General features: G+C 57.5%; 1 protein-coding gene across 1 annotated transcript; it reads left to right on the top strand.

The window, feature by feature from the left end:
- The first annotated feature begins 1301 nt into the window (after positions 1–1301).
- Positions 1302–9748, top strand: TAL1 (TAL bHLH transcription factor 1, erythroid differentiation factor). The gene is made up of 5 exons (XM_040566247.1): positions 1302–1453; positions 2673–2822; positions 4087–4521; positions 5159–5250; positions 8780–9748. Coding segments are annotated over exons 2-5 (948 nt in total). The 5' UTR covers positions 1302–1453; positions 2673–2820; the 3' UTR covers positions 9199–9748.
- The last annotated feature ends 2136 nt before the right edge of the window (positions 9749–11884 follow it).

The raw sequence follows: 11884 nt of genomic DNA, 5'->3' as shown, positions 1-11884 counted from the left end.
ATCTTTAACACTTCCTGTTGGTTAGAGGAGCCGGCTTGCAAATGCTCGTGTTTCCTGGCTGGAGGCACGGCGGGCTCCCCGGCTGTCGTGACCGACCCTGCCCGGTCGCCTCACGCACCGTGCCGGCAGCGTGACGGCTCCCCCGTATATCGTGACAGCTCCCCCCCCACACACACACACGCATATCGTGACGGCTGCCCCCGGGGGCCGCTACCCGAGCTCTTCCCAAGGGGGGTGCCGGGGCGAAACCTCTCCCACGGCCGCATCCAGAGCGGGAGGCTGAGGGGAAGGAGTGAAAGGAAGAAAAACAGCCCCGCGATTTCCCGCACCCCCCCGGCCGGGGCCGTGCAGGTGGCGGGCACACAATAGCGACCCCGCCGCCCCCGGCCCCGCCGCCCCCTTCGCCGGCCGCCGGCAGGTACGGCCGCTCCGGGCTCCGGCCCCGGGGTCCCCGCAGAAGGGATCGGGGCCCTTCCCGTTACGCCTCAGTCCCCGGTCCCGGCCCCCCCGTTTCTCATTTTCAGCGATTTCGTTGATTTTCCGCCGCCCGCCTCCCCCAGCGCATCGAGAGCCGCCCGTCCCCGACGGGGCGCGCTGCCGGTGCCGAGCCCCGCGCGCCCCCAGGGCTCCTTTCCCCCTTGCCCGAGCCCTTCTCCTCCGGGCTTGGCACAACTCCCGCCGCTCACATCCCAAATTTCCCAAGGCCGAGCTCCCCCCGGCTTCCCCGTCCCCTCCTCCCCAGCATTAAGAAGGAGCCGGCCCCAATTTTTGCGAAGACACCGAGGGGAGGAAGGTGGGGACGGGGCCACTGCTCTCCAAAACATCTCCTCTCCGCGTGCTTTATTTACCTCCTCTTGTCCCAGAGCAGCCCACACCCCTTCCCTCTCTCTCTCAGCATCTCCAACAATTTATTTTGGCTCATTAAATTTAATTAAGAACGGAGTAGGTGTTCCATATTTAATCAAAAAAAAAAATATGCAGGGGCATAATAACCTCCAAGAGGACTAAAATAAAGAATTGCTATTCAGATGCGGGCAGGCACAGTGCAATTTTTTATTACTCCTTTTTTTTTTTTTTTTTTTTTCCCAGTGTCTTTTTAAGAGCATCTAAGCACACACACATAAAAAGCTAGAAGGCATGCATTCCGGAGTTATTCCTATGCATATCCCTGCAATAATTTTCCGCTTTCCTTCGATAAAATTGCCAAATAATAATGAATCATTTCATAAATAATGGGTTTAGAAGCTTATCAGGGCAGGCGGGCCACTGCTGGGGTTTTATCTCTCTCGGCCACATTGCAGTAGTGTTCCGCTCTCCATACTAAATAGGAAACTGGACGTGATGTGGAATTAGAGCCTACCCAGCTGAAGCCACCCAACACTTACTACAAATATAGCCGCGACGCGTAGGCCACAAAATGGCTCCACTCACTTTTCCCAATGAAAAGCAAATGGTGAGTGGGGAGGGATCCGGCCCTACAGCGGGGCTGGGGCCGGTTGGGAAGGGTTGGGGTTTTGGGGGGGATTTATTTTTTGGGGTGCTTGGGGGCTTCTGCACTGCGCCGAGGACAGGCGAGGGGGGAGGAAAAAAAAAAGAAAAGCTCGGCTTTTCCGCGGTTGTGTGTATTATTTTTTTTTTTATCGTTTTGTTCTTCTTTGATGCGGGTGGGTGAGGAGAGCAGCACGCCGTCCCTGTGAAATTGGGGTGCGAGCCCCCCGCGCCCCCCCGGGTGTCGCAACAGGGAGCGGGGGCTCCGCACCCCCCGGACCCGCTGCCCCCGGCCTCTCGGGGGGGGCCCGGCCGACGGATGGGGCCTTTCCCCTTCCCCCCCACCCCGTTCCCTTTTCCCCTCCGTTTTGGGGTGATTTCCCCCAAAGGGCAGAGGGAGAGGTGCGTCGCGGGGCTGGAAATTTCCTGCCGATCCGCGGCTGGAAAACAAAAGGAGTTTGAAGAGCAGAAACGAGCGGGCGGGGAATTAATGCCCCCCCCCGCCCGGCTCCATTTTCTCGATGCAATTCCACCCAAACGAACGCAAAACACTGGATTTTTTTACCGTTATTTTTATTTTTTATTTATTTTTTGCTTTTTTTCCGATTTCGTTTTTAACGAAAACGGGAGGAGAGGCCACCGGGCTTGTTTTATTTCGTTGCTTAACGAAAGGCAAAGCTCCCTGCTCGCCATCCCGGTGCCGGGGGGGGGGGGGAACGGCGCTCGCCTTCCTGTTGATCCGCAGCGGGGAACGGGGCCGGGCCGGGCGGGGAGCGCGGCCGCTCCCGGTCCTTATCCCGGTCCTTATCCCGGTCCCGGTCCCTGTCCCCCCGCACCTGCCACCCGCCGCTCCTTGCGAGCCCACCGGCATAAAACCACCCCCGGCCCCCTTTGGGATTTCCTCCTGGGGAAAGCGGGCTCTCAACGTGTCCAAAAACCCACCCAGTTCATCCCAAATATCGTGCTTATTTTTCCACCCTTTTTATATTATATATGTTTTATTTTTCTTAATTTTATTTCTTCTTTTTCCCCGCCGAGGCCGGGTGCGGGTGCCCGCCCGGGGGTGCCGTCCCCTCCCTGCACCCCTCTCCCCGCCGGGCTCCGGCGCTCCCCCGACCCCACGAGATCCACCCTCTCCTCTTTTTCTCCCCCCCCCCCCCCCCCCCCCTTTCTCTTCCTCCCAGGATTTAGCAGTTTTATCCCGATGCGGGTGTCCTTCCTCTCTGTAAAGTCGTAAGTACCTTGAGGTGGGAGGAGTAAATTCAGCCTGACACCGAGAGCGCTTTTGTTGAAACAGGAGAGACTTGCGGTGTCCCTACTTAAATATGACACATGTGAGTAATCTCTTCCCATACAATATCGGAATAGGCAATTAGATTTTCTTTCGAGAGGGCTGGCGGGGAGGGGGCTGGAGGGAAGGCAGAAAGCTCGTGCTTTGGGTTGCTATTTATTTTTTTTGGAGACGGAGAGAGATGGAGGGGGGGGAAAAAAAATAATAAGGCTTTCTCTCTCAATCGGGGTTGAATCAGCCCAAAAGAAACGAAAAAATAATAATGCCCCACGCCAAAGGTGCAGGGAGGTCGGGGACGGGACGCGCGGTGCCGCAGCCCGGCGAAACCCGTTATTTACGGGGGAAAAAAACCAACGAGGAGGGGGGGGGGGGGGGGGGGGGGAGCAGCGCGGAACCGGTCGCGATATGGCTATCCCGCCCTCGGCTCGGGGTGCCCTGTCGCGATAGGAGTCGTTGGAGGGGCGGCAGCAGACAATGCCGGGGGGGGAAGGCAGCGCCTCGCAGGGCGCCTGGCCCCTTCCTCCTTCCTGCCTCCCCGGCCAGGGGGGATTCGCTCCCCGCTGCCCGCCCTGAACCCGCTCCCCCCCCCCAAATCGCCACGCCAGCTTTGTTTCCGTCTTCAAAATGAACGATTATTTAAAACAAATAATAATAATAATAAAGAGAGACGGGGAAAAAAAATAAATAAATAAGGAGATGCCGCCGCGCAGGCCGGGCCGCGGTTTGTCCGGCCCTAGAGGCAGAGCCTGCGGGCAGAAATCCCCCCAAAAGGCAGAAATCCCCCCAGAACGGAGGGGCCGAGCCTCCCACCGCCCGGTTTGGCCGCGCAGCTCCCCAGCCCTGCACCCCCCCCCCCGGGCGGGGCCCCCTCTGCGCGGAGCGGCGCGGATCTGCGAGGCGGGGGGGGGGGGTGACGGGACCCGATTATGGGGTTTTTAGGGGGCAAAGGGGGGGTCTTGGGGTGCGTGCGGGGCCGGGGCGCTCCGTGACGTCAGAGCCGTGCATCGCTGCGTGGGGCCGGGGCGCTCCGTGACGTCAGAGCACAGCATCCTTGCGCGCCGTCGGGGCGGGATTGGGGTACCCCCCTTTTTCCCCTGTCCTCCCCCCTTTCTCCCTTCCCTTTTCCCCTTGTGCTCCCCTTTCCCCTTGCCGCCCTCCTTTTTTTTTCCCTTGCCTCCCTCCCTTTTTCCCTTGACCCCCCCCCTTTCCCCTTGCCCCTCCTTTTTCCCCAAGTCCCCCCCCCGTTTCCCCTTGCCACCCCCGCCCCCCCCCCCCGGGGCCGCTCTCACCGCCGCCTCTCCCCGCAGGACGATGGACAGGCCGCCCGCCCCGCCGCCGCCCCCCAGTGACCCCCGCGATGCCCGCCCCCCCCGGCGGCACGACTCGGAAGCGGAGCCCACGACCGAGCCCGACGGCAGCCGGGGGGGCATGGAGGCGCCGCCGGAGCCCCAGCTGCTGCTCAACGGGGCGGCCAAGGAGGCGGGCCGGCCCTCCCCCGGGCCCCCCGCCGCCGCCGCCGTGCCCGTCATCGAGCTGGTGCGCCGGGGGGGCTCCCTGGACATAAAAAGCCGGGAGGCGGCGGGGGAGGCGATGCAGAGAGCGCCGGGCTCCGAGCCGTGCCGAGCCGCCGAAGCCGCCTGCGAAGCCCGCATGGTGCAGCTGAGCCCCCCCGCGCTCCCGCTGCAGCCCCCCGGCAGGGCCATGCTCTACAACCTGGGGCAGCCGCTGGGAGCCATCGGCAGGTCCGTGCCTCCACCCCCCCCCCCCCCCCGCTTGCACCCCTATTTCCCCTCTGGGGGGGTCCCGCGCAGCGGTTCCCCGAGGGGAACCCCCCCAGGGCCGTGGGGCTGGGGAGGGAGGGATGGAGAAAGGGAAGGGGGGGGCTCGGCTTAGTCATCGCGGGTTTGCATGCTGGTAACTTCGCAAGAAAGGGGGGGAAAAAAATCTAAACGAAAAACTGTCGTTCCTAGAAAAGGAAAAAAAAAAATCCACGGCAGAAATACCGCAGGCAGAGCAGATATTCGGGGGTGCGGGAGGAAAGGGGTCTGCCGCTGCTTTCAAGAACCGGGATGCCCCCCGGGGATAAATGCGGGGCACAGAGACTTGTCCCAGGGGTATGGGGTCACAGGGGAGCCCCCTTCCCCCCCCCCCCCGCCACCCGGCGACACGCGGGTGCGCCCCGACGGGGCGTGCGGCCCCGGCTGCTGGGGGCTCTGGGCAGCGAGCCCCCTGCCCGGCTGCGTGTCCCGGGGCCGTGCGGCTCCGTGCAGCCCCCTCCTGGCTCCTCACGCCCCGGGCTGGGCTTCGTGAGCCTCGGGCATCCCCCGGGGACAGGGGGCTGCTGGTTTCTCCACCGCCTTCTCTGCCTCTCGTTTGCAGCGGGTTTTTCGGCGAGCCGGACTCCTTCTCCATGTACGGCAGCAACCGGGTGAAGAGGAGGCCCTCGCCCTACGAGATGGAGATCACCGACGGTGAGCACCGGGGGGGGCCGCTCCTGGCTGGGGGGCAGCGGCTGGACGGGGGGGGGGGGACCCCGCAGGGTGCCCCCTGCCCCGGGTAAGGCTCCGCGCAGAGCCCGGGGGGCGGCGACCCGGCAGCAGCGTGTGCCGCGGGGGTTTCATTCAGCAAAGAGGTCCAGCCTGTGGTTAATTACCCTGGTTAATTACCCCCCCTGCCCCGCAGATCGCTTTGAGGCTCAATCCGAAGGGAGCCGCTGCGCTTGTCTTTGTTGGAGCGCGGGGGCTGGATCAGGCCATCGCAGCGCCGGGCTCTGCTTGCAAAGCCTTTCAGACGCCAGCCTTCAAAAGGCAGAGCTCAGCAAGGTCTGAGCTGCCCCGAAACTGCCGGGGAGCAGAGGGGTAAGGGGCGCAGGGTCAGCACCGCGTCTGTCCCGTAGCTGCCGGCACCGTGCTGCAGCCCGCTGCGCTCCCCTGCCCGGTCCTGGGTGGTCCCAAGGAGTGGGGATCCCCTTTGTGCTGGGGGGAAGGCAGCAGGGGAAAGGCAGGGCAGGATCTGGCCGTCTGGGCTGGGCAGCCAGCGGGGCTTGCAGTAGCCCACACGGAGCAGGAGGATGCACGCACACCAGGGTGCTTGCACAAACGGGCTGAGCGTGGGAGGCTGACACGTCCACCTGCCTGCGGGTCGCCTTCTCTCTAGCAAATGTAAATGCTGCGTGTCAGCAGCCAGACAACTCCCTGTCCTTCCCTCCAGCTCCCTGTCCCCTTCTTCCCAATCCCAAATCAGACATATAATCCACGTCGCTCGAAAATAACATGGTGCGCAATGATGGGCTCATTGCGTTATCTGCATTCGTCGCTGCTTCTGTCCCCTTCCCGCCTTCCTCCCTCTTCCATCTGTCAGGAACACAGTCCATCCATCCCAGGGCAGGGGCTGTGTCCCCAGGTGGGCGCTCAGCCCCGCACCGCAACCTCGTTTTGTCTGGGTTTGGGCAGAGGCTGAGTGCTTGCGGTGAGGTCCCTCAAATCCTGGTGCCTGCTTCGCCCTTTGGTGCCGTTACTAAATAAGGTGTAAAGTACTGCAGAGATGTTTGGTTGTAACCGAGTTGTTGGCTCTGTGCTCACCAGGTAATGTAGGTCTATAGCTTGGGCCCAATCCTGCAGATTCTGGCTCGTGGATTTGCAGCGAGGAGGTTTTGGTGCTGAGCATGTGGGGAATGGGGACAGTGTGCAGTGACTGTGCCACTCTTACAAAATGGAGCTATGCAGAGGCATAAACGTAAAAAAAACAAAACAAAACAAAACAAAAACCTATTTGCAAGAATATTCTGTAGCTTTGGAAGCTCATCTTTCTGCTATTTTTCTCAGATTTGTAATTGCAATTAAAAAAGCATCGATCGATCAATCAATTGGAACAAAATCCAAGCAGAAATTCTCAGCCAACTGCTTGGATTAATTATGAGACAAGCTCCTTCATGAGAAATGAATCTCTTCCATATTATTACAGCTATGGGGCATTTTAAATTTCTGCACTGCTTGACATGCTTTGACCAAAGTCTGGGCTCTTTTTAAAATACATGTTTAATTCAGTTATTGGCCTTGATGTGGGATCAAAAATGGTGGTGGTGTCGGAATTTCTGTTAGAGTCTCGAGCTTGTTCTGAGTGCCCCCGGATGAAAATGAACAGGTCTTCTGCCTCACTTCAAAATTTTATGAACAGAAGCCTCTTAGCAGGCAGCTTTCAGTGAACGAGATGCAGGTTTGATGCCTGTGAAGACTGAGATTTTTAGAAAATTAACAATACCACATTTTTTTTCTTATATTCTATGTGCCTAAAAATATTTTAAGCTGCATCTCCTCCTAGATCCAAGGCTGTTTGCTTGGTTTTGTCTGGGAAGAGCGTTGAAGTGTAGGCATTGTTGCATCACGGTAGGAGATGGCAGCAAGTCGAGCTGGGTGCTGCAGGTGGTCAAGGTCCCCTCGCTCCCCACCACCTTCCCCATCACCCTGGGGCACAGAGGGCAAGAGACTTCTCCCTTCCTTGAGCTCTTGCACGTTAATTCATTTGAAAGACATTTGCGTGCTGCTTGAGAGGGGAAAACTGGCTTTACTAAGGCATGAGACTGGAATCCTAGCGGCTGGAGACGAGTTTCTCCCTGCCGCCTGCCTCTGCAGTCCGTGGGGACTTCCCTGCTCCTCCTGAGCAGGCAGCAAGGAGAAGGGAGTCCTTTGGGTGCCTGCATGCTGGAGAAGCTGACAGCTTTAGCCTTCTTGGATGAGTGTCCCCATGCAAACCCTATGGCCAGGAGCATTTCGTGTGACTGGAGGGGAGCAGCTGGACAAGTGTCTCAAAGGGCTACAGGGCAGAGACCTTAGGGCACGGCCGTCGATGGGTTGTTTGCAAGCCTTTGCTTCATGCTTTGGGATGATTTTCTTTGTCTGTCATGCTTCCTACTCCTACGGTGGCTTCTGCCTTGGTCTTTCTTCTGTAGTTTGTAGAGATTGCTGTGTCCTTCCACTGTCAGCGTGCCCTGGAGGTGAGGATGGAGATGGATTATGGTAGTTTCTCTTACATGTGCTGGTTTATGTGGACCCAAGGATCTGCAGTCCTGAGTTATGGCATTGCTACTCCTGTAGCACCGTACTGTTGGGCTGATTTTGGCTTTGGGTTTCCCCTAGCGTGGAGGCAATGCCTAGGTCATGCCAGCAGGAATTACCCCCCTGAGCTGAAAGGAGAATTGACGTTTTGTGCATCCATCCTGTGTTACACGTTCCTTCAGGAATATGGCAGTGAAATTCATATGTAACCGAGCCAAATGGTCACCCCTGGCAATCGAGGGTCCCTTCTCCAATTAGTGTCTGATAGGGAGCCCTCACCCTGCGGTGCAGCTGTGCTGAGACAGCAGGTGGTCCTCGGGTCCACTGTAAAACTCTTCGTCTTCCACCTTCGCATCACCCTTGCAGCAAGGGCACTGCTTTCACTGTGTGACGTTGGGTCGAATCCTGCCACCCCACTGCACGAACCAGCCGGAGGGCTGGTGGCATCTCCATGGTCTCTGCCAGCCCTGGGTCCTGGTGGTATCAGGGGCAGGAGGGAAATCTCTGGATCTTAGTCCTGTTAAAGCCCCTGCTCCTGCTGATCCCTCTGTCCCACCAGCATGTCCTTAAGAGACTTTTGAGATGGAAAATAAAACCATCTGGTGACTTAGCCTTTTAATAGGGCTTTTGTTGCTGAAATACCCTAAAAATACACCAGCTTTCTGCGCAGGTCATGGCCTGAGCCTTTCTCCTTGGAGAGCTAAATTTAGGCTTCTCAGAAGGCATCTAAAAAGATGCGACTCAACTTTTCCCTTCCACTGGACCGAACAAAGTTATGGCTATTGTGCCTCCTCAGGTGGCTGCCAGTTAGCTGGAAACTCCCGCCTCGCTGCCTTGCCGATGTGACTAAAATAAATTGGTTAATTTGGGAAACAGCAACTTATTCACTGAAGTATCTAATGACTTGGTAAGGGTCAGTCCTAATGCTGCACCGTTGCGATTGCAGGTCCTCACACGAAAGTGGTTCGCCGCATCTTTACCAACAGCCGGGAGAGGTGGAGACAGCAGAACGTGAACGGAGCCTTCGCCGAGCTTCGCAAGCTCATCCCCACTCACCCGCCCGACAAAAAACTGAGCAAGAATGAGATTCTGCGCCTGGCCATGAAATACATCAACTTCCTGGCCAAGCTGCTCAACGACCAGGAGGAAGAAGGAAACCAAAGGGGCAAAGGGAACAAAGACTCGGGGATAGTCCAGGAAGACCTCCTGCAGGATATGTTGTCTCCTAACTCCAGCTGCGGAAGTTCTTTAGATGGCGCGGCGAGCCCGGACAGCTTCACGGAAGAGCACGAGGCGCTGGACTCGAAGCACGCGCGGGGCCTGCACCACGCCATCCTCCCCGTAGAAGGCAACGCGCAGCGGTGATGACCCCCACGGCGTTCCCCGAGCGCGAAGGGGGAGGCGAGACCCAGGCGGGTGGGATTCGGGACGCTCTGCCCCGGGGCTCGGGCTCCCCGTCCTCCCGGCCCAGGATGGGGTGGGCGGCGCGTTGGCCGAGAGCAAGACCCAACGGGACGGACGCTCGGCGTTTAGGTACGGGACCGTACGAAGAAGCAAAGCATTGAAGTCGTCTTCGTTGTACATATCGCTCGCGGCGTGACTCTGAGGAGGGGAGGGCGACGCGGCCAGTGCCTCTCCAGCACTTCGAGGGTTTTTCAGACCGCTTGATGGCCACTTAAGCAGTCACCCAGCTGGGACAGGAGACACCGAACTCCTCTTTCTCTCCAGCCGAGGCCACGGACGTGGCTCTGGAGGCCACAGGGAGCTGCGGGCACTGCCGCCTTTCCCCAGGAGCGCGTGCGGCTTCTCGGAGCCGGGGCCACGGGGGCCTCTTGTCCGAGAGCTTTGACTGTACCTTTTTAAAGAGGTGAAAAATGCCCTCAGCAAAAGAACTATTAAAAGGATTGAGACTTTTTATTTTTCTCCTCTTCTTCTTCTTTTTATTTTTTTTTTCTCTTCCTTTCCCTTCTGCCCAACTCTGGATTGTTTGGGGTGTTGTATTTATGACGTGGGATTACTTCTGTTTAATGCCGCCACGCAGTATCCACTGAACAAAAGGTACATAGGTGTTCTCTGCTCTCCACCGCCCTCCGCGTCCCCGATCCCTGTGCTGGTAACGCAGCAGGCGAGGTCCCAAGGTGGTCTCCTTGAGCTTCCCCGGCGCTTTTTGTAGGGCAGAGCTCCTCTCAAGGAAGATGAATTTCAGGATTGGTAAGGAGAGAAAACATCCCATTGAACCAGGGACTTTTTTGAATTGAAAAAAGCCAAGGGAATCAATGATGCACCAGCAGCGTGCATGTACATAGGGTTGTAAAAGGGTTTTGGTGGTATGGTATGCTTTGAATTTTTTGGTTTTGTTGTGTGAAAGTGATGGTCGTGCGCCCGTGCTGGTGCCCACAGGCTGGGCGCAAGGAGGCATTAGGAGGCCCTTGCCTGGGTGAGGCTGTTAGGAGGCCGCAGCCTCCCCGAATTTCCTTGCATAGGGTGAGTGCTAACAGCACCATTGGGGTTAGGCTACATCCCAAGAGCTTAGGTGGCTGCAGAACTGAGGGTCGTGATGGACCCGATCCTCTGATCCCTGCCCCGGGTGGGTACTTGGGAAGCAGAGGCCAGGCACCGGTGCTGCGGGGTGCCCCCTCTCAGCCCAATCTCTCCCTGTGCTCCAAGGCCCAGAAGTTGCCACGTTACAGTAAAACACACACACACATCCTCTGTACGGGAAACAGCCCTTTGAGCAGGGATGCTTTCCATCACACTAATTCCTTCTCAGAGGTGCTGAGGTACAAGGGAACACAGGATTTGTGCGTGTGCCTGCCAGCATGCTCACATCGTAGCCTGGTTGTTTCTATCCCTGCTTGTTTTTAGGGTCTCTTTGTAAATAATAAGCATCAGGCTGACTTTTCCCAGCGTGGGGCAAGCACGTTAGGTGGGATGTGTTCCCCACCAAGGGCTCCAAGCTCAAGAAGAGGTTTCCAGCATAGCCCCAAATCCTCAGAAACTGGCAGTTTCCCACCTCTTATATTGGGGAAAAGGAGGAAAATGCCCTCCTGTGTCCAGACCACCCATGCCAGGGGGTGCTGGAGCAATGCTGAGCAGTTACCAGCGTCCCTGGTACTAGGGCAGGAGAGGAGGGCAGTGGGGATGGACAGGGGGCCCAGGGGCTGGCAAAGGTCCCCTGGGACACTGCCACCAGCAACAGCCCCCTGGGAAGGGAGAGGGATGCTGTCACACGGGTCAAGCAGTTGTTCTCAGTTTTCAGCCTTTAAAATAACCCTGGGTCTTACTTTTTCTTGAACTGTTACAAGAAAAATCACTGACGCACCGAAATTCTTCATTCCCCACAATTTTATTTTATTTTTTTTCCCTTTTCGGTAGCCGAACAGTTGACAAAATGGTACAACCTCCTCGACACCCGCACGCACACCCACCTGCACGCACGCCTGCCTCCAGCCTCATAGCAGGGCGCGCCGTAGTCCTCCCGGGGTATGTACAGTCGTACTTTAATTGTGATTTGAATGGTACATTTCCTCCACCCATCTCCCCTCCTGCCTGCTTCATGTCTTGGTGTGTGGAACATCACCACGTTTCTGTTTGAGACAGCACTTTCGGTCAATGTCGTACCGTGTGATTGAATTCTCTCCTTACCATGATTTTTCTTCCAGCCCCGTCCCTCTCTCTGCCACCCTCCCCTTGGGTTTCTGCATTTTTTCTGCAGAAACGAAGTGACCAGACCTGGTACCCTGATTCTCAACCCACTGTGGATGTGCTATTTAGAAAACACATTTGTTGTAATGTGTCTGTATATATAAATATATATATATAATGAATATATCGAGAATATTTCTAAATAAAGTTTTACAAAGCAGCCTCCACTTGCTCTCCTCTCTCCCCGCTCCTTGCTCTCACCCACAGTACTTCAGCTCTGTGCGTTACAGGACAGCCCATGCCCGGCCACCAAAAGCCATCTGTGGCCAGCAAAGCCCTTGCAAAACAATTTACCCGTCCCAACAGGGCGGGAGGCCGGGGCGGGCGGCAGGAAGGAAGACGCGCT

The sequence above is a fragment of the Cygnus olor genome, chromosome 8 (assembly GCF_009769625.2).
Source record: "Cygnus olor isolate bCygOlo1 chromosome 8, bCygOlo1.pri.v2, whole genome shotgun sequence".
NCBI lineage: Eukaryota > Metazoa > Chordata > Aves > Anseriformes > Anatidae > Cygnus > Cygnus olor.
This window is presented reverse-complemented; position numbering and strand designations above follow the sequence as displayed.

What these genes read in the sequence shown, in the direction of transcription:
- TAL1 (XM_040566247.1), top strand. An exon ending in CCGCTGGGAGCCATCGGCAG is followed by an intron (nt 4,522 to 5,158) that starts GTCCGTGCCTCC and finishes TCTCGTTTGCAG; the next exon opens with CGGGTTTTTCGGCGAGCCGG. An exon ending in CGAGATGGAGATCACCGACG is followed by an intron (nt 5,251 to 8,779) that starts GTGAGCACCGGG and finishes TTGCGATTGCAG; the next exon opens with GTCCTCACACGAAAGTGGTT.